General features: G+C 39.8%; 1 protein-coding gene across 1 annotated transcript; it reads left to right on the top strand.

The window, feature by feature from the left end:
• Positions 1-12,507: 12,507 nt before the first annotated feature.
• On the top strand, positions 12,508-20,336 carry LOC129205085 (sulfotransferase 6B1-like). Its single transcript, XM_054822121.1, has 7 exons — positions 12,508-12,846; positions 14,341-14,480; positions 15,400-15,489; positions 16,132-16,258; positions 17,063-17,157; positions 17,677-17,833; positions 18,396-20,336. The coding sequence occupies exons 1-7, from the start codon at positions 12,576-12,578 to the stop codon at positions 18,524-18,526; spliced, it is 1,011 nt and encodes a 336-aa protein (XP_054678096.1). The 5' UTR covers positions 12,508-12,575; the 3' UTR covers positions 18,527-20,336.
• The last annotated feature ends 2,723 nt before the right edge of the window (positions 20,337-23,059 follow it).

A 23,059-nucleotide genomic window follows, 5' to 3' on the forward strand; every position in this document is an offset into this window, starting at 1 on the left:
CAGGTATAACAATAGCAAAACCAATAACAAGAGCACCACCACCACAATAATATTAATTGCTACTAGTAATGTAATTCTGGTGTTGCATTTAGAACTATGAAATATTTATTTCAGGTTTTATTTGAGATTAGTAAGAAAGGCAAGTGACATTCCTAATTACAAATTAAAAGAAAAAGCACAAATTTTGTCATAAAACTATCTGATTTCTTTTCATGTGCAATACTGTATGTTGTAGACCTTTTTTCTCCCCTTCCTATAAACTATATGAAATATTTCTATCCTACCAAAATACAAATCTTAGCATTTTTTGTCTTAGGAAACCATAGATTCCACAGGAACTCAGACTGAAGAGGGACATGCACATGGATATCTGGCATATCCAGAGTTATTGGAATTAAATGAATAAATATTTTTGAAGGACATCTGGTTTTCCAGAAGGTAAAATACTATCCTTCATTTTTCTAATTGCTTAATATTGCATATCCCACGACCAGAACAACTTTCCAGTACATACGTGTGTGTAGGAAATTAGTGTAACAAAAATCAGTGTGAGACCTCAGGGAGAGGAAGATGATATCCATTTTAGAAAAATTCAAAATAAGTTTATTCTATGTATTTGCATTCATTCTCTCATACCTATATATTTTCAAGAAGCAAGGTGTTTGCATTTGAATGGTGTATCCAGGGTCACTTACGGTGTGTGACATGAAGGATAAGTTGAGTTCTTGTTATACGTCTTGGTTTGTTCTTGATTAGTGGTGACAAGCTGGTTTTTGGACAGCTCTTTTTTTTACCTTATAGGAAATGATGTTTAGTTCAGCGTGATGCTTTTCGTTCCAAATTTTGCTTATTTCAGCCTCTTTATTACAGAGGCAAAAGGACAAGAGACAAGTGGACAGCTCAATCCCCAGGTTTAAAGAGACCTTGCTGTGCGAGCTGTTCACAAGGAAGTTAGATACAGATAGTGCCAGTCAAAAACTTTTGTTATTGTATGTCAGAGTTCAGATCCTTGCTCACAACTTTCAGAGGCATTCCTTTTTCCCCTATCTTTCTGCATTGTTCCAACTTTTCTCCTTCCCAGTCTAATCTCATCTTCTTCCTTCTCTTGTTCACTCTTCTTAGTCTCAAGAGGCTCCTACATTTTAACTCCAAAAGGATGCATCCTTCTCAGCTCCCTCACCAAGATCCCACCCATTACTTTTAGGTTTCTCTCATCACATAAAGAGGAAACATGAACTCATATTTTGAAATAGATCAGAGGACAATTTTTCTCCCTAAAAAATTATTAAGAGCTTTTAGGTTAGAGTTACTGAAAACAGACAGTATTTGGTCCCAGGAAAAAGCTTAACAATTTCTCCTCTCCCAGATGAAATTTTTGCTAAGGGTTTTGAAACCCTTTGCATAAGCAAAGGATTTCAAAATATTAATACCATGTTAATTATACTTTATACTTTCTCTCTTCTCTGAATTTTATTGATGTGGGTGAAGAAATTACACCCAAGAAGACTTGTATGTACCTATATAGCTCCTCAAAATTTACCTGAGTCCATTTTCAAGAACAAAACTAAAGTGAGTGCTTTTTAAATGATTTATAGACCTTCTGAGTTCGGTGGATTTTAAAGCCAATTTAGATTTTTTTTTTACTAGTCTCCTACTGGGACCACTTAATTGTGGTGTTGCAAGAGGGTGGACTCTGAGTGCAAGTCATCCTGCAAAGAATACCAGCATTTTACCCAAATGTGACCCTTCTTGATCATTTTATTGTTTTATCTAGTGTATTTTAATAAAACCACTATTCACCATAAATATCTGAAAGACTTCATTTTCCTTCTGTAAATATTAGCTGAATACTCACCATTTACAATGTTGAAAAATTCAACAGATTTCCTAGCTTTAAGGGTTATTTCACAACTGTCTTATAACTGTCTTGGCACACAGCTTTTTGGACACCTTTCCTCTTTTAAAACTGTGTGCATCTGACTCACCAAAGTCACCTAATCTGAGACAGGGAGAGCCAGACGGTTAGTGATGTGGTAATGAGCTCTTTCCTCCTCTGTGGCAAAAGGACATTAGATATTAGATGACAGCATGACAGAGCTTGTCCAGCCATGAAGACCATTAAGTCCTTCTTCCAAAGAGGCATTTGCTTTTTTCTTTTTCTTTTTTTTTTTTTTTTTCTTTGAAGAAGCTATTGGAGATTTTGAGGAGCCATTGGCTTTCTGGAAAGAAAATATTTGGGTATTGCTGAATGTCTGTAAGCCTTTTCCTCCAGACCATCAGTACCAACTTATACTGAAGTAAGTCTAGAGTTACAGCCTTCATGGCAGGAATAACTAAGCAGCTGGTGAATAGTTCTTGAAATGCAGTTGTTGTCCAGCTGGTGTATTATAATGAACAAAAAATGAGGCCAGTTAACTTTTTTTCACCCATGTAACAACCCATGAGTTAGTCTGTGGCTCTTCACCCATCCCTGCCCCAAGACTGGGACCATCTACTGGAAGCCAGCATGCTGACCCAAAGCACATGTCTGTGTTCACCTGCTCTTCTGAGGTCCTCATGCACATTGGAGTCAATGCATATGCCTTCCCTGGGGTGTGAAGAAGCATCTCTGCAGCCTTATGTACCTGACAGAACTCAACATGTCCTGTGCTCATGCAGTGACTGAGCAGCACCATTTTCCTCCAGACCAGGATTAAAGGCTCTGAGACAGACTTTTTCCCTGCTACTGGCTGCTGCAGACTATGATAGGACAAGGCTCTGAGCCTGAATATGGGAACTCTGTCTTGCCTGTAGTCCCAGGAATGCTTTTCTCCTGCTGGTTCCCAAGCAGTGAGGGGACAAAATTGCATAGCTTAGATATGGAGAGTGCAAAAAATACCCCAACAAAGATTATTTGGAATATCTTTTGAGCCTCCAGACTAGGAGAGAGTGCTTCGAAGAAATCTGCAATGCATTTATGCAAATTTTCTTCTGCAATAGTCAGTTCCCCACATAGCAGATGACCTCTTTTGCTACCTGCTCTTTGCAGGGGTTGTATTAACATTTCTGTGGAGTAAATACAGTTCACAAATCAACTAATTAAAGATTCAATACTCATAAAAGTATTGATTATATTAATACTTATAAATATAAAAACAGTTTAGTATTTAGCAGTTATTGTCTCTCTCATGGGGGCATTTCCTCGGAGCAGGTCTGTATCCCTCTCTTCAAAGCAATGTTCTCCATTTCTCCCTCACCCTGCAATTCTCCAACCTGATAGTACTCAGGTTTGGGGAAAAAGATATTTTCTGCATTTCTACCAGTTTTCTTCCACATCTTGCTTTTACTCAGTATGTATCACCTTAACTGGAGATCACTCTACTCTTTTCCAAGTCAACAGCTACCAAAGGTTTGTAGGTAAGTGGGGGGGTTAAAACCTAATGAGGGAAACTATTGTTTCCCACAATATGATCTGATCTGTGTATAATAAGGCCTTGACTAAAGAGTTGTGCTATTCAATCCAAACTTCTTTGTATGATTTAGTAATTGTTCTTATTCTAAGTATCCTTCAAGTAAAATCCATTTATAAACTTAAACCTTAAAGATGTCATCAATGCATTGAGGAATAGGGTGATCCAGCAAAGGTAGTCTTGGCGGCCTCTGGTCGGTGTCCTCACTCCTTTCTGTAGGGATTCAAGGATCCTAGTTACCAAGCAGCTTCTGCTGCTGATCACAAGACAGAGACTAAGTGTGGGAACAGCACTGGAACTAGTCAGGAGTGAAAAATGATTTACTAACTTGGCAGTCTACACTAGCAAGAGACTTTATGTTGTCTTGTCGCACTGACTTTTTAAATCCCAGCAATTCTGATAAAGTCTGCAGTTACAACTGTTATAAAATTGCTATTAAAAATGGGAAGCACAGGTTACAAGCCATGTGATGAGATAGATTTGAAACTGGACCAGTTCAAGGTGTCTACCCTGTCTTACCATCATGAAGGACTCCTCCATCTCTGGCTGGAGGTAGTGGGGGAGACAAAGTAAGGCTCGGAGGACTGAGCTTCAGAAGCAGTTCCTGAATGGTATCCCTGGTACGTCAAGGAAGATACAGTCAGTTTAAGAATACTTTAAATCAGGATGGTAAAAGCTGCGGTTATTTAGAATTTTTGTTGTTAACTATGTTTTCACTCTTCAAAGGCAGCAACTGTGGGGTTACTATGATGTAGAACAGCCATACCTTTTGGCAGGAAAAGACTTAAATAAGATAAATTGCTGACCTAAAAATGAAAAGATACAGAAGTTTTGCCTTTTTTGAGCCACATGTGGAAATATATTTCATGAACAGATTAGTAAGTCTGGTGAGCTGTGCTACTGCTGACTATTTTATCTTGTTTTGGATGTAAAATCCCTTCATCTTTACACAATGAAGCAAATCTCAATATAGGGAATGGACTTGACCTAGGGAATGTATAAAGAAAGATGAAAGCTGAGGAATTGTGTTAGGATCAAAAAGGGGAGTGGTGAAGATGAGGGAGCCTTGAAACTAAGAAAGAAATAGGGTGAAATAGAAAGAGGGAGAAGCTTTCATGTTTTTGTATCTGTGTTCTTCCTGAGATCAAAGGGGACTGTGTATTTTGATTAATTCTAAGCTATAAAAGTTCCTCAGATTGCAGATTTGAAGAGACAATTGTCCAGTACCAGGTACATCAAGTGAAATATGAGTTCACCTTTCCCCTCTAAGAATGTATCTGGACGCACTGAATGGAATCTAATTACGGAAGATGAGAACCAAACAGTCCTGCTGGAGCTCAAAAAAATTAATTGGCAAAATGAATCAAACCTGCTGACCACATGAAAAAAGGAAGAGGAAAATCACGAGGGGATAAAAAAAAGGGTTTGGGTTTTGTGTTTTTTTTTTTTTTTTTTTTTAATGGATCAAGAAGGTGAGAAAATGGTAGAACATGGAAAAAGGAGGATGGAGAGAAACTTTATGGTGACAACTTGACATCTTGCCCATGGTGAAAGCTCTTCAACAGAGTCCCTCAGTAGAAAGTAGCGGAGCAGTCCCAGGAGACAGACCAGGAGGTGAGCAGCCACACAAATGGACTCACTGCTTGGCTCTAGGGTTTGCTCCCTGGTTAAGGCTGATGCACATTGCCTGGGCACTGCAGGGGAACATCAGCTAGTCTGGCACATACATCTTTGCAGAAATAGCTACTTATTCATGAGCACTGGGTTTGCTTGGGAAGAAAATGCAATGCAGGAATTTTGTCATTTGTAAGCAATGAGGTGCTGCATGAAGCAAGGAAGGAAAGCCAGGCAGTTATGATATATCTGTGTTCAGACTGGGAAAGTCTGATTATGTGGCTACCAGAAGACATACTGGGAAGACCGAGACAGTGGCTTTGTTAGCCTGCGTCTTGAAGGGTTTGAATTGCCTGTTTGGCGTCAGCTTGGTCCCTGAGGAAGTGATTAGGTGTCTCTGCACTGGACTCTGTCTCCATGTGCTTCTTCTAGCAAAAATTATTTGCTAATGCTCAGTGCAGTACAAATGCTGGAGCCAGCCTGGGTCCAACACTGCACACAGAGCACTAGGAAATGCAGCACAGACATCTGGAGAAGCTCTGCATGGAGCCATCTTGTGTTTTTCAGGCTTTGTTAGAGGTGATGCTATCCAAAAGAGCTATGCTGCTAAGTTTACCCTGGAAGCAGCAGCAAAGCATTTATCACACAGTAGTGTCTGAGCTTTTAACTCTTATTCCTGCACTAGCTACCATTAATCTTCAGTCTGGCTAAGCTGCCCATAGATGGTTGTGAACTGGGTATTTCTAGGGAAGAGATGCTCAAATTATTGTTTCTCTCTCTATTCCCTTACATCAACTCATCTCTCCTGTACCCTCATCTCCATAGCTTATGAAGGTAGGAGGGTATGGATACAAAGCCTTATGTCCTCCTCCCATGTCCCAACTTTGCTTCCAGCACTACACACTATAGCCCTTGTTCTCCTCCACAACACACCGTGTGGAGCTCAGTCAGCTCTCATAGTCCTTCAGAGGGCAGCAGGAGGTGAAAGAAAGTGGTAAATCATGTGCCAAGAGTAAATAGGTTGTTACTGGTGGTGCCCACATTGGCCTGGTAGCTAGCTAGTCAGCATCTGAATTAGCCCACAGGCTATTAGCTGGCAGTTCTTCTTTAAAATTTCTAAAAGATTAATTTACAATGTCATGACTGGGACTCAACAAAATCCATGGAGAAACACATTTTGAAAAAAAATCAGAGAAAAACACTCTGTAGTTATTTTTCCCTGACTTTCCAGTCCTAATACTACAATATTTGAATAAAACTAAATGGCTTTGATAAGTTAAAAACAGTTAAAATATGATCTTCAGACAAGGAATTAAATTATTTTCTCTCTGTGAAAATACACAGTTTTGACTTTATGCTTAAGACCTGAGCTGCATACTTCCAGCTCCTATAGGTATATATCCACTGATGTCTCATATGTTCTACTGAGCAAGTTGCATTTGCTTTGATAATCCTGATTTGTGCATTCAAATTCATATACTGAGAATTAAAATTGCAATTTTTTTTTTTTTTTTTTGCAAAGAATGTGACAGGACTAATTTTTTTTAAAGCAGCTGGATAACCTGTTTCAAGATACCTTTTAATCAGCTTTATTTAGCATACTTTACATTTGCATTTTATATTTTGCCTCATTTGTATTGCCACATTACACTTTGTTTGTATGACATAATTACTTCTCTGCTAAAGACTCCCGAGCTTTGACTATTTCAGGGGCATAAACCATAATGGGATTAATGGCAAGTTTGCAGGAAATAGGACATTTAGTGCATTAGAAAGAATCAGAAAGCCCTGTTTTCAGAAAGGTCAGTGAGTGTTTTGTGATATTCTTCTTTGCTCCCTCCTTCCTGTTTCTTCTGCTTCCTCTAAAATTTTAGTGTCAGGTTGTATAGATACACAGTGAGGCAACAGGTGACTTCTTGAGGTCACTGGCTTGAGTCCTCCAGCTGCACATTTATTTGGTAACAAAGTTCTAGTCAGAGACTCCAAATTTTTAAATTAATTTCACCAATACAGTTGGGAAAGATCAGATAAAACAAACAAGCAAGGAAATAAATGTCTCTTGGTGATGGTTCGAGGAGTTTGTTAACACACAGCTGACATTTTCAGATTAGTATAAGAAGATGATTTCTCCAGCACTGTGTGTCGTGAAATTCTCTGTATTTACTGGTGTCCTGGTTTTGGCTGGGATAGAATTAATTTTCTTTCTAGTAGCTGCTATAGTGCTGTGTTTTGGATTTAGGATGAGAATAATGTTGATAACACACAGATGTCTTTAGTTGTTGGTAGGCAGTTGTAGTGTCTACGCTAAATCAAGAACTTTTCAGCTTCCCACACCCTCCCAGGTGCACGAGAAGCTGGGAGAGCACAGCCAGGACACTGACCCAGGCCAGCCAAAGGGACATTCCCTGCCATGGAACGTCAGGCTCCGTACAGAACTGGGGAGCTAGCTGGGGGGCAGATTTGCTGCTCAGAAACAGGCTGGGCATCAGTGTTTTTCTTTCATAGGTGGTGGGCAATTGCATTTGTGCATCACTTGTTTTTTATTAACAATAACAATAATATATTAATTATTAATTCTTATTATCTTCCTTTGTTATCCTATTAAAGTGTCTTTATCTTAACTCACAAGTTTTTTTTTCCATTCTCCTCCATATCCCACTGGGGAGGGGTGAGCAATGGTGCTTGGTTACCAGCTGGGGTTAAACCACGACAACTGACATTTTCTTTCTTATCATCTAGTGGAGTATTAACAGAAGGGAGAGGGCAGTTAACCTTTGCATCTGTATTTTGGCAACTAGCCAATACATTAATAGAGATGATGAAAGCTGTGGAAAATTGCTTATTTCCTACCTTGTTCCAGAGAGGGAATTAAGAGAGTGGAAACTCTCCAGAGACAGAAAAGTTGAGGCTGAGAAAAAACTGAGAGAGGAAAGTTTAGAAGAGACGTGAGAAATTTTGGGTAGGAGAAAGACAGAGCTGGGTATACTTCTGCAGACTAGGGATAGCGGTCTAATCTGATGTTGTGACCAGCTTTGTCCTGATCAGGGAGGGTGACTGTCAAAAAGAAGACTTTACAATGCAAGAGGAAAAGAAAAATGAAGGAGGATCCTAGAAAATTTTACAACAGATCAGACCCTAGCTCACACAGTTTTTTAGAGTAGTCGAGATAATGAGCCTGGATCATAGAATCATAGAATCATAGAACCATAGAATGGTTCAGGTTGGAAGGGACCTCAGAGATCATCAAGTTCCAACCCCCCTGCCATGGTCCACTAGACCACGTTGCCCAAAGCCTCATCCAATCTGTCCTTGAACACGCCAGGGATGGGGCATCCACAGCTGCTCTGGGCAACCTGTGCCAGTGCCTCACCACCCTCACAGTGAAGAATTTCTTTCTAACATCTAATCTAAATCTACCCTCCTTCAGCTTGAACCCATTACCCCTTGTCCAGGTACTCCCTCATAAACAGTCCCTCACCAGCTTTCCTGTAGGTCCCTTCAGGTACTGGAAGGCCACAATTAGGTCTCCCTGGAGCCTTCTCTTCTCCAGGCTGAACAACCCCAACTCTCTCAGCCTGTCCTCATAGCAGAGGTGCTCCAGCCCTCTGATCAACTTTGTGGCCCACCTCTGGACTCTCTCCAACAGCTCCATGTCTCTCCTGTGCTGAGGACCCCAGAGCTGGATGCAGTACTCCAGGTGGGGTCTCACAAGAGCGGAGTAGAGGGGCAGGATCACCTCCATCGACCTGCTGGTCATGCTTCTTTTGATGCAGCCCAGGACACGGTTGGCTTTCTGGGCTGCAAGCGCACACTGCTGGCTCATGTGGAGCTTCTCATCAATCAATACCCCCAAGTCCTTCTCCTCAGGGCTGCTTTCAATCCATTCCTCGCCCAGCCTATAGTTGTGCTTGGGATTGCGCTGACTCACATGCAGGATCTTGCACTTGGCCTTGTTGAACTTCATGTGGTTCGCACAGGCCCACCTCTCCAGCCTGTCAAGGTCCGTCTGGATGGCATCCCTTCCCTCCAGCATGTTGAGCACACCACAGAGCTTGGTGTCGTCAGCAAACTTGCTGAGGGTGCACTTGATCCCGCTGTCCATGTCACTGACAAAGATGTTAAACAGTGCCGGTCCCAGTACCAACCCCTGAGGAACACCACTTGTCACTGTTCTCCACTTGGACATTGAGCCATTGACCACAACTCTTTGTGACCATCCAGCCAATTCCTTATTCACCAAGTGGTGCATCCACTGAGTTCATGTCTCTCCAATTTAGAGACAAGGATGTCGTGCGGGACAGTGTCAAATGCCTTGCACAAGTCCAGGTAGATGACATCTGTCGCTCTTCCCGCGTCCACCAATGCTGTAACCCCATCATAGAAGGCCACCAAATTTGTCAGGCACAATTTGCCCTTAATGAATCCATGTCTTGGCTGTTACCAATCACCTCATGTACTGAAGATTAATTATTTTTTACCTCTGTTTCAGTATTTGTGTATTTTTAAGTAAATGACAATAGTCTCATGCAGGCTGGTAAGTAATTTGTTTTATGGCAGTTTTCTCACACCTGTCATGTACTCCTGACATAATAAGTCCTCTGCAATCATGAAAGGCTCTTCCCCTGCATTCCTTAATGTGCTTATACTCCCAGACAGCAGCCTCTGCCTGTCTGCAAAAGGTGCTCCAGCACTGATCATCTTGTTGGGTCATCTTCACACCTGGACACTGGAGCTGAAGGTCACCTGGGACAGCCCTGGAAGGGGCCTGGATAGGGTGTACCTTTGAGTCCTTAACTTGAGTTCCTGCCTGTCTCCTTGTGCTCTTCTGGGCTTGTGTAGACAGGCCTTCGATGAGCTGATGGCCACTGTGGTGGGCCTGGGAGTATCTTGGCAGGGTATTATTTGGGATCCCCCTCCATTGTTTCTCTGTGCTCCTTTGTGGGTGTACAGACCAGCTTTTGTCACATAATCTAAGACATCCTACCATCCTGGTCACTGTTTGGAGGGTTTGATTTCCCTCTGATCAGGCACATGCTACGTTATTCAAAGGGAAAAATGCCACATATGACATTTCCATTGTAAAAACAAATCTACTTTAAGCCCTACTTTTCATGGATTCATTCATAGGATCCCAGGGAATGTCCCTCTCCCTGAGGTTTTTTTTGCAGATGGATGATCAGGGGGATTTAGAGTACCTTCATGGTAGATCCATCTTAAATCTTACTAGGTCATTTTGGAGGACTGATTTATGGAAGCCTTCTCCAGAGTTTTACTGAGATTAATGCAGATCATACGAATAGTTATAGAAACCCACCTCTTCTCATTTACCACCTGAGAGCACAAGTTTTGGGGGTATTACTTTCTTGATTCATTTAACAGGGAATGGATCTGCATAAGCAGATCAGTCCACTAGGCAACTGTCAGCTGCAGTGTCTTGCAGCTATCACAGAAAAGGTGACCAGCCTTGTTCTGCAAAGCTCCACAATCAGGAAAGATCAGGTCTGATAAGTATGGGAAGTCAGAAACCTTTAGAGGCACTGTGGTGGCTTGAACAATAAATACCATTAATCTGGAGATTAACAAATCCTTTAATCTGTTTTTAATCTCCATGTTTTTAAAGCTGTTTCTTAGAAACTTAAATCGACTGATGTTTTCTGTCAGTCTCCCAGCTCACTATGTGGCAGGATCAGAGCATCTTGGGTAACGTGTACGGTGCAAGGTATACTCCTCCCATCTCCCGGCTCAGGTGTCCTGGCTCACATTGCTAAATCTTAATCCTGCTTTTTTTTTTTTTTTTTTGCCAAGAAATTTAACTCCCCTCAAAATCCCTCCTCATGACTTATGTCTTCTAATTGGTTTTTCTCCACTAATACTCTTTTGGTTTTGTTTTTTTTGGCTCTGAAGGATAAAACATGCCTCCAAGGAATAACAGGCCTGACGGCCCTCTCTGGCAAAAATACAATGGAAATCCTCTGGATTTTCTCTATCAAAGTTTCTTTGGACTATTCTGTGATGAGTGAAGTGTAGGAGTGAAATGAGCTGTCTTTCTATCATGCAAATCCTATTCCAGCACCATACTATTGCATAAGATGCATTAATAATTTACATACCATTTTCCTCCTTTTTCCTTCCTGAGGGAATGCATACTGTCCCAGCCCTTTTTTTGTCAGCAGGTAAAAATAATGATTAAACACATTTTCTTAGCTTCAGTCCATGACAATTTAATGCCAAGGGAAGATAAAGGAAAAAAAATTAAGGCAAACTGCTTTTTTGTTTTGCTGGGGTGGCTGCTTACACTTCAGAATCAGCAAAGGTGCTGTTTCATGGTACAGCAATTTTTAGCTAACGTCAGTGAAGTGATGCAGGTGGTGCTAACTGGCTGCACTTTGCCACAGATCTCATTCAACAAATGGATTGAGGAGGAGTCATATGATGTCCACTTGGTTCAGATGACACCTGTACATAGGTGGTCTTTCTACATTGACATAGTTTTACAGAAAAGAGGAGATGAAGGCAAAAGCAAAAGGTTTACATGGACTGGAGAAAATTGATGTAAAAATGTAGGGCTAGGTCATCCCATGAGCACTGCAGCATGCCTCAAGGTCCAGGCGTGAATCCATCAGGGCGAGCAAATGGCAAAAGCATACAGGTATGCAGTCACTGGTCCTCCTGCTCCCAGTGCCCAACAGGCAGCATTCAAAAGATGGAGATAAGAAAGAATGATATTTAGATGCTTGGCATGAATTTTTTGGGGGAACTATTTTCTTGTTCCTTATGATCCATCTTCTTGCCAGAGACTTGAATATTAAACCTGGGCGTAACTTTTTTCTGCTGAGGTTAGTGCAGTCAGAAGCTCGTCACCTGAAGTGCACTATAAATGCTGATCATTGTAGCTGAGGCTATGTTATTACCAACTCAGTAATGACTGATCTGTTGTTAAACAATGATTGAGCTCATTAATGAAAGAACACGTATGAATGAGTCATTTCCGTGTAACCACCAGAAAGCCAGAACTCTGTACTGCAGTCCAAACGACGGCCAAAGAGCATATGTGTCTACGTGCCCTTCGGGGCACCAGCTGGAGGGGATGGTCCACAGTTCAGTCCCTAGCGAGTGAGAATGATGAGTGATATAACAGTAAAAAAAATCCCAGCAGCGTGAGTACTGAAAAGAGCAGAACTGCCATGAGGAATGTGATCGTGCTGTTTAAACCCCAGCCTGCAATTCACGTTGTTCTATTTTGATATATTTTATGAACTCTGTGCTGTAATTACAGATTTTTTGGCATGATATTTTAACGTTAGTTAAGCCATTTAACCTAGAAAGCAATTGTATTTTCTTGTTTTTCTTGTTTGCTTATGTTCAACTTCTGTTGATTTCAAAAGGTTCAAATGACTTAAGGTCATCGACTGGAGTTGCGTATTTCTTTACAGTTTCAGAAATAGTAAATTATTGCTCACAGGGTCAAAAAAAACCCCAAACCCAAACAAACAATAACCCAGCCCCCATTTAATGTGCTTTTTCTGCATAGCATTTCACACTGTGACAGAGCCTGTGTGTGTGAGAGAGAGAGAGGGAAGAATGGAGACACCCAGGAAAAAATTTACTGATATCATAGACAAGGCAGTCATTGCTGCTAACAAAATGGATCGTGACGAACTGCTTTTTTCTTACAAGGGGATTCTTTACCCTGTTACATTTTGCAGTGCTGAAGTATTCAGAGCTATGGAGTCCCTTGAAGCCAGAAGTGATGACATCATTTTGGCAGGATACCCTAAATCTGGTGAATATAGTTTACTTTCTTCATAAATAAAGTTATGTAATGACAAATAAGTAAGTTTGCACTAACTTTATGTAATAGATTTATATGATATATGATATATAATAATATATATTATATTAAATAATAGTATTAGAATTTTCACAAAATTTTGTAGAACTAATTTTGTTCTTAAAAAGCACAACAAAGTTATTTATGAAGATTTTATACAGGGAATTTTTCAAATTACTAAGAAAAAGACATCTGATTTTCTTTTCTATAGTATGTAAAGGTTGTTGTTATCTTTACTTTTTATAGTTATGAAGTTAAATGCAGAAATTAGAGAGAATTAAAGTACAGTTCTCACACCAGAGATAGCTAGATCACCTGATATTGCAGGATCTGCTCTCACATTTGTATTTGTAAAATTAATAGCTTTGTATGTTTTACACACAATGGAGCTTTTGGTACCTTCGCATGCCATGCTGCATATTCTTTAGTTTATTTCATATAGATGTCAAGAATATCTGAAATCCATAACTACCACAAAAATTATTTTTGTAACAACAGTTGAAGTGATCACACTGATCTTTGACTATTGGGAAATCAAGAGGCAATCTTTGCGAGGGTTGCGAGTTTACCCAGCATCTTTGCTCCTTCTGCCTGAAAGCACCCTATACTGGCCCATATCAGAGCTATACATTTGGATTAGATGTATCTCATATCCATTTCAATGTAGATGTTTATCTCCTCCAGCAATTGGATTCACACTGTCTTACGGTAGATAGTCACAGCTGTCAGGATTGTAAAGTTTTTGCTTTTCTAACATATTTTCTTTTTGAAGAAATGCTATGCACCAGAATGCAGTTATTAAGACTGTAGTGACAAAGATGTAGGAACCCAGTGTCCAGAAGGCAGGAAATGGTAAACTAAAGATGGGAGTTCTCTACAGTCTCTTTTTAATGTTTGTAATAAAAATATAATAAATCTGTATAGGAAATGTCACTTCAGAGAATTTTTGCCTATTGGTAAAGAAAATGAGCACATACAGCACAATTTTCAGATCGAGTTCTGCTCCTGTGTTGAAGTTCTGTGACCCATCTTTCCTCCCAAGATAATCTTGTGCAGCATGTCAGAAAACATATATAATATACCAGGGTTTGACATACAGGTTTACCACCCCAATCTCCCTTATATTTGTCACAATAAAAAATTATTACATTAATGCATGTTTTCCTATGTAAATCTTATTAGTTCTTCTCCTTTATTAGTTAATTTACAATATACAAGTTAATTTATGATGTACTGAGCTGTACGAGTTGGAGAAATGTATCCTTATAAAGAGCAAATGTAGTACCCTGAGATGCGACTGTCCAGATAGTCAGCTGTGATTGTATCATGTGAAAGGAGACCAGGCAACTCACCTGGTAGTGCTATCTGCCTCTTGGCTTTCCTGGCAAATCCATTTCTGTTTATTCTAAATGTTTTACAAACAATTCTGTATTTTTCCCCTTTCAGGCACAAACTGGTTAGGTCAAATCTTAAGTGATCTGGTAGCCATATTTGAAAAGAAAACACAGAATAAAGAAAGCAGCATGAAAGATGAAGAACTAGAAGAATTCCCCTACCTTGAAATTGGAGATACTGGGAAATATGAGGTAGGCACAGAATACATATGAAAGTTGTTGAAATTTTGTGCTTCAAATATTGAACACATGGTGTGTGAAATATTCCACTGTTTAATAAGAACTCTCCCACTTCTCTGTATGTGGCATCTGGACAGGAAGAATTTCAATTGCATCGCCAAATGCTGAGGCATAAATGGACACTTCAGAGGGCTTGAGAATACAACACGCTCATTAGATATGCAGAAATTTACTGTAGCGTGTTTTGTATTTAAGAAGAGTTTCATGGAATTTAAACTAAAAGAAGAGGGTAGATTTAGATTAGATGTTAGAAAGAAATTCTTCCCTGTGAGGGTGGTGAGGCACTGGAACAGGTTGCCCAGAGAGGTTGTGGATGCCCCCTCCCTGGCAGTGTTCAAGGCCAGGGTGGATGGGGCTTTGGGCAACCTGGTCTAGTGGAGGGTGTCCCGGCCCATGGCAGGGGGTTGGAACTAGATGGTCTTTGAGGTTGCTTCCAACCCAAACCATCCTATGATTCTATGATTCTATGAAATGTCAAATCCTGAAATACTGGCTTTTGTCTCTTTTGTTAGCTCTTCCTCCTCACTCCTTCTCTCTTTCCTTGAGATCCTTCAGCTTTCACATACCCCCAGGTAAAGCCTGCATCTTACCTTTAGAGTTGATCCTTTGTCTAACAGAACACGTTAAATTCATTATCACTGAAGAGAATTAGCAAAGCATAATCTTTTTCCAGTCACTCATTCTCAGGGGCTTTTGAAGATTAGAGCTACTCAGAGCAGTCCACTAAGATCCCAGGATAACACTTGCAAAAAAATAAGTACTTCTATCAGCTGATAAATTTTCATAAGTTTAGCAGGGCAATATTTTATCATAGGGTGATGAAAAGAATACTTGTACTAACTGTTCACTTTCCTCCTTCCAATTCTTAAAGCGAATGAACAAATTACCTTCTCGAAGAGTTATAGTCACTCATCTCCTTCCTGAAAATCTTCCCAGGTCTATCTTCAAAAGTAAAGCTAAGGTGAGTGCTGATTTTAATGTATCAAAAGCAAACATTCCAACAGATATTTTTTAATTTAGTACTTTTCTGCCAATTTTCAGAATCATTCTTATACTTAAGTGTTTAGCCTGGCCATTTCTACATGCCTGTTTAAGTACTGCCAGTCATCTCACTTAATCTCAGTTCATCCTTATTGACACCTTTGTGTCAGTCTCCACAAGTGAGATGGGAGGGTGGAACAAATCCTCCAGCAGTAAAATGTATTTTGACACAATTTCTCATGGGAGGCATTTTATGGGTTTGTCACATGCGAGGGCTTCAGTGTGTCAAGTTTCAGAGAGAATTTGTATTTTTGTGATTTTTCCCCACTACCTAAATAATGAATGGTGCTTGTATCAAGCAAAACATACTTAGATTCTGCATAATTAATTTGATTAATCTGTAAAAGATATTTTAAAAATTATAGGCAATCATCTTCACAAGGTACTGAAGCAAAGTGAAATCCTTCATCTTCTGAATTTAGAATGAAAATGCTACTTCTGCAAGTAGTATACAAGATATTAGAAATTTCCCAAAATGCAATTATAAAGTAGATTATTGCTTTCTTCATACTAAAATCTGTTATGTCTTTCTCTACAAATAAAATATTTTCATTTTTTCTAGATATTGTTGCTGATTCGCAATCCAAAAGATGTAGCTACATCTTTTTACCATTTTTCCAATGGCATATCTACTCTTCCCTCCTATGAGACCTGGGATGATTTCTTTGTAGCTTTCATGACAAAGAAAGGTACAGTATATTCTTCTGTCTGTGTCAATTATTCAAATGCTTTGACTTTGTCTAAAAACCTTGCACTTTGTAATTCAGCTTCACTAGGATTTTTTGGTTTACAGTACAAAAGCAGAGATTAAAGACAGAAAGTTAGAAATTTGAACTAAAGTTTGCAGTACTTGTCTTACTGCCTGAGGATAAATCCATATCAAAACTGCACTTCCATGATCTGCTTTAGCTTGCATAAACTGGTGTTTTCTCTGGAAGAAGCAGTTCCTCCTTATCGCTATCTTGGATGCCCTTCACCTCTCCTTTCCAATGTCCATCATCTTGCGCCCACATAGACGTCTGAACACCTACATGCCAAATTGGACCAGAGGAATGATTTGGACTAAGTCTAGTGTATTAAAAAAGAAAGAAAATAATCCCACTAGTTTAAAATTATGTAAATTCTTCAGTTTGGCATATCACATGGCCAGCAGAAGGGAGGGTTAAACAAGGTTTTAAACTGGATTAAGGGAGTCTGCAAAATGGATTGAGTACTGATAGCTCTTTGGTGGACTCACATCTGTCTTGAAATGCAAACAGGTTTTACTGTACCGACTTACAAACTGTATCATATGCCTGAGTCATGTGCACGTGTCAGAACAGCCTGGAGCAAAACCCCATAATTCTCACAGAAGGGTGTAAACTCTGGCAAAGACATGATTAATAATGCCTATGGCTGAGGGATCAATTTAAGGAGTAAAAGTTGGTTTATTTCATAGGAGGTTGTCTAATCTTCATTTATGCTTCATCTTAGGATTCTTTTGTTTTATTTAGTGCCCTGGGGATGCTACTTTGAATACCTTTCCAAATGGAACAAATATGTTGATGATGAAAATGTTATGACAATAACTTACGAAGAGCTAAAAGAGGTGAGGTTACCAATAGTTACACATATTTTATACTTCAGAGAGCATTTGTTCCAAAACCAATTAACCATTATATTCACGTAGTGTATTCAAACTGTGTGATACTGTATGAGATGACAGATTCTTGTTTTAAGGGAAGGAAAGGTGAAATTCAAACTTAAAAGCCTTTTTTAGAATTTTGTTTGTGAAAATGATTCTTGTTTTCTCTTTAGCTGTGATATAAGCCAAAATCACTGTAAATCAAAATACCAAGTAATTTTTTGGGGAGTTATTATATATTCAACAGTGTAGATTTTGCTCAACTGTAAATAACGTACTATCTTTTGTGATCTATCAAAAGACAGCTCATATCTCCTCTGAAATAATTATGGAGAAGAGAAACGCTATGCACCACTCCAGTCCTACTGAACTCTATGAATATTCTATATACGTAGCCAGCAGAGATGTAGGGAAGTGCAAACACCTCAGAAAGCACTGTAATTTGTTTGAATGTCATGTGGTATGTTACATTCCTCTCTTCAGAATCCAGTCCTGGGTGTCAAAAACATAGCTGCTTTCTTTGGGATTCCCCTGACTGAGAAAGAGCTTCAGAGCGTGGTAGAGAGGAGCAGCTTCCAATCAATGAAAAAGAACTCGCAGAAGACCCATGGGGCATTTGGCAGTGTTTTCTTCCGCAAAGGTAGGAAGCTCCAAGAGGTCCAGAAGTAGAAATGTCACCCATGTCACTTGAGCCACCCATCTTTTGCTTCTTATTTGCACGCATATTAGCATTACAGATTAGTATCAAGTAGGTTGTCACTGTTACGCTTGAGAAGACTAGTCAAGGAGCGCTGGTGAGGAAGAGACCCAGCAAGGCTCTGGCAGCAGGCTGCAGCCAGCACAGGAGGAGCAACTGCACAGAGCAAATTTTAGAGGCCCACAGATGACTGGCAGGAAGGAGGAACTGTCTTGTATCTGAACTCCTCTCCATCTCTGTGCCAGGATCACTGATTCTTCAGCCATGAGATGTCTACCTAAGCCAACAAAACTGGGCCAAACAGCCTGAGTGGTGTGATCACAATTTTAGGAGAGTGTAGGATCCCCTGACTTCACGAAATTATGTTGGTGCAAAAATGAGTGAAGTTTTATCTTGAAAAATGGACCAACTCCATTTAGGGTACCATGGAACAAGAATGACACATCTATAGAATAATAAATAATACAATTTCTTGTTTTTCAAGAGTTTCTTTGCTTCTTTGAAGGTGGTGTAAGTGACTGGAAGAATCTTTTCAATGAAGATCAGAATGCGAAAATGGACAAAGCATATGAAGAACATGTAGGAGGAACTAAACTGGGAGCAAAGTTAAAGTATGAAGTGTACTGTAAAGCCTGAAGAGTAATGAAACGTGGTTAGAGCAAGAGCTTTCCAATGCACTCTCAAATCATCTGAATGCTATATACTAGAAAACTATATCAAATGATCGAAGCGCTTTTGAATTACTGTAATAATCACATTGCAGTAGCCTTTACAGTGACAATGATGAATAGTGGGCTTTTGTTTTAAAGGTGAGATCTTTGGCTTGCTTGGGCTACACTCATTTGCTGAATAAGATGGCAAGTAACCATATCCAGATAAACTTAACAGCCCTGTTTCAGTAGCTGTCACCTGGAAGGAAATGCCCCTTTTCTCTTTCTAGTCAAACTCAGTCTTTCTAGCGTACATATAATTATTTCATACGTAGATTTTTTTTTTCCCCCAAAATGTTTCAAATCAGGCAACATCTTCACAGAAAAGATCACTAGCAAAAATATGGATCTGACACAACCTTAATTAATAAGAAACTATTATCTTCCCCATGACTTCAGCATGGATCAAAGCTAGAGGGAGGAGAATGAAAGGGAATGGAGGGTCAGCATTCTTAGGTATTTTAATCTCTCTGAATCATAATTTCAAGATGGATTTCAGATTATGGGCTGGTGTTAACAGGCAAGATCCACTCAGAGGCACTGCTTTCAGAATCATAGAACAGCCCAGGTTGGAAGGGACCTCGAAAGATCATCTGGTCCAACTTTTCATGGAAAAAGGGGCCAAGATGAGATTATTGCACCTTGAAAACCTCCAGTGATGAGGACTCTACTACATCCTTGGGGAGGTTGTTCCAGTGAATGATTTTTCTCACTGTAAAGGATTTATTTCTTATATTGAGATGAAACCTTTCCTTGTGCAACTTGTACCCATTTCACCTTGTCTTCTCCATGTGGTTCCTTGTGAATACAGACCCTCTGTCCTCTTTGTAGCTGCCCTTTAAGTACTGGAATACTGTGATGAGGTTCCCCTTGAGCCTTCTCATCTTTGTGGCCCTCCTTTGGACCACTTCCAGTCTGTCTATGTCTTTCTCAAATTGTGGTGAACAGAACTGGACGTAGCACTCCAGGTGCGGTCTGAGAAGTGCTGAGTTATGTATAATCATGAATAATTCTCTCTTTGTATCACAAAAATCCCAAATAATTTTCTTTTTAATATCATATAAATTTGCACTTCCTCCACTGAAGACCATGTTTCTACCTGTATAAAGGTTAGTAAAAAGCAAAATCACAAAGTTAATATCTTTTTCTTGTGTTTGAAGAGAGTCCTTAATCTATACACCTATGTGCCACTTCTAAGAACTGCTTTTCCATGCTCCAGCCATAAAATAGGAAAAGAAAATGTAGTGAGTACAGAAGATGATGTTTCTCACCATTAATGCCAGTGGAGTGCTCTTACCACAAAACTACAAGTAGCATTCTCTCTGTTCATTCTTGATTTACGTATGTGTCTACAGTTAAGCTTTAACTTAAATTAATATTTAAACACTGAAATAGATTAATTTCCATAACTGGAAATTCTCTGAAACTTGAAGATGCCAAAGTTCGCTGAAACTGGCTCTACTGAGAAAATGGGATTGCTAAAGGTGATGGTGCAAGACATTACAATACTCAGCTGGTTTGTACCAGCATTGGTATTTGGCACTGTGAACACAGTGTTTCAGACCTGTCCAGGGACCAACTGCACTTCAGCTACCTGTTCTAGAAAAACAGCAAAATAAGGTTCTTTAAATATAGTTGAATTAAAAACAGGAAAAAAAAACCCCACACCCAATTTATAGATACATCACTTAAGCATATAAGAAGTAAAAATAAAAGATACACTAGAAAAGAAAAAATATTCAATGACTTTTTGCTTCATTCTACTAAAAGTGTTTAATTCTGCCTGGACGTGTAGAAATGCAGAGTTCTGCAAGGAAATAGGAGTGCTAGAAATAATACTTACAATATTTAGAAAAAATGAATGAATTCAAAAGCAGAGCGTCTGAAAGCCCTGACACGAGCCATCTTCGAACAACTAGAAATTATCTGTAAGAACCCAGAAAGGTACCAGATGCCTGGAGGACAGTATACATAATAGCCATGTTTAAAAATATGAGAAAGAAGAATCAAAATAGAGCAGTTATGTTAACTTGATACCTGGAAATTTATAGCAAAAATGACAAAGCAACCAACCATGAAACATTTTGAGGATAATAAGGTGGTAAGTATGAACCATGTCAAAGCTATTCATGTTCCTTTGAAAGATAACTTACCTCTTGAATAAGGCATAGATAGAAGATACAGTACATGACAGCATCAAAGAGGTTCTGAAATTATATGACAAAAGAGACACAATCTAGATCAACAAATTTATGGCTTCATATATGGAGATGGCAACTTACAAATGTGGTTATAGAAATTAAGTTAAAGTACTGAGAGTAAATTTGTGTTCCCAGGAATTCATACAACAGTGACAAAAGGCATCTGGAAGCAGGGCCATCAGCAGCAATACTTGCAGCAATATCCACTTGTTTAGATCACTGTGCACTGATACTGCACACCTAAACAGTAGACACGCCCTTGCTCATCTGATGGAAAACCAGACCATGACCTGTTTCTGAAGCTAATCCTGTCCTGTGTCATCCCAGGGCTGTGGGTTCAGTCCCTTTCTGCCCTTACAATCCTTTGCCCTGAAGGACAGAGCTATTCAGAGCACCAGCACCTCACGTGCTTTTGCTCCATTAGAGACACTCTGTGGGCCCTTGTATTCTGTGGGGTAAGGAGGTGGGAGAGGGGAGGATGGAAAAGGCAAGATGCCATGTCAAAAAATGAATGTGGGCAAGGAGACTTGATGAATGAGGAGCATTTCGAGGGGGTGAAAAGTAAGAAGAGGTGAAGGCAGTGAGTGTGAGAATCAATTCAGAAAACCTGGGGAATCTCTTTTCAAGGTAAGACATAGTCGACTGACACAACAGCAGTGATTTTCAAACTTTATCACTGCTAAATCCTTACCAATTGTCCAAAAAAAAAAAAAAAAAAAAAAATCTTTTTTTCTGGTCTAGTCTTTTTTGTTACCTATGATTCCCGAAATGATATATTTCCACTGAAAATGATGCTTACATTGTATTTCTGTCTATTTGCTTTAAAGATGATGAAGAAACCAGAAGAATTATACTAACCCATATCCCACCTCAGGTCTTTCCCCAATCCATTTTCTGAAACAAGGCTAAGGTGAACCTTCTCTTTCTGTTGTATTGCAAATGCTCCTGCTAACAGCACTTCATCCAAGGCAGATTTTCATGTAGATGAACAACTCAGAGTTTTCCCTGGGGACCATGAGAGCAGTACCTCAGTCATACAGCCTCCTTGCAGGGTCACCTGCTTACCCCAAGATATTGGGCTGCTAGGCACACAGCGCTGGGACTGGGACTCCCGACAACCTCAGGACTCCTGGTTCCCCTGATCCTCTCCAGAGAGACAGGGCTGCTCTGAGCCCTCACCTCTGCAGCTCCTGAGCAGCCTGCCAGGCAGCTGTGACAGCATCGAGGGCCTCGCTCATGAGCAGAGATCAAGGTCCAAGGGTTAAAGGACCTGGAGGCACCTGTGTCCCCAGTGGCTCAGGTGACAGGTTGATAGATTTCATATTGAGGTGTTACAGTGATCTGGCTCCCTCAGGATTCAGGCAGCTGGCTCTGGAGGCAGGAGGAAAACTGCTAATTCCTTGATGCTCTTACTCTTTAGTATTGGGAAATGGGAGGAGATTTTCCCTTGCGACTCAGAGTAAACACATGGACATAAAACTGAAAACAATAACAAAGCTGGCAGAAGGCATAATATATGAATGGTGTCTCCAGATTTTATGAGTAAAATAGCACTGCTAGAGAAAATATTTCCAATAAAATGGCCTATTTTGATGGTTCTGCATTTTGGGAGACCAGAAAAATAATTTTAAATGATTCTTTGTAAGTAACTGTAAGCAATCTTCCAGGTCTTACAGTTGTGCTTTTGATTTGACACATCCTCATGCTTAATTAAGCTTGTGTATAGCGTCTAACATCCATTTACGAAGAAACAGACAAGGTTGTGATGCACAGCAGTGTGGAGCGCTTTGTGTGTTTGATATATGGGTAGTGAATGAGACTCATGCTATAGTCAAGGACATGAAAGAATAATTCAGGGTTATTCAGCCTTCCTATATTGCATGTCTTTGTTGGGATGCTCTGTGGAGATACCTATTTCTCCGTCTCAGTACTTCTTATCTTCTGGAAAGGCATCAGCCAGAATACCAACTCCTCCCCCATTAAGAACAATTTCGCCTGAAGATTAAATTATGGACATGTATAGAGAGAAATAGAACTGAAGTCATACCAGTAGGATTTGATTCATATTAACTCAGAACCTAAATATTAGAGCTTCACATGAAAGTAATTGTCCTGTAGGATTTGGTGAAGCAAAAGTGTCAAATGTGAGTATTTAATCAGGAGAAGTATGGCTTAGGTGGTGCTGTCCTTAGCTCTGGAGATATCGCCTGAAGTGATGATGCTACAGTGATTCACTGCAGGGTAGAGCCACCGTCTGG

The sequence above is a fragment of the Grus americana genome, chromosome 3 (assembly GCF_028858705.1).
Source record: "Grus americana isolate bGruAme1 chromosome 3, bGruAme1.mat, whole genome shotgun sequence".
Lineage (NCBI taxonomy): Eukaryota > Metazoa > Chordata > Aves > Gruiformes > Gruidae > Grus > Grus americana.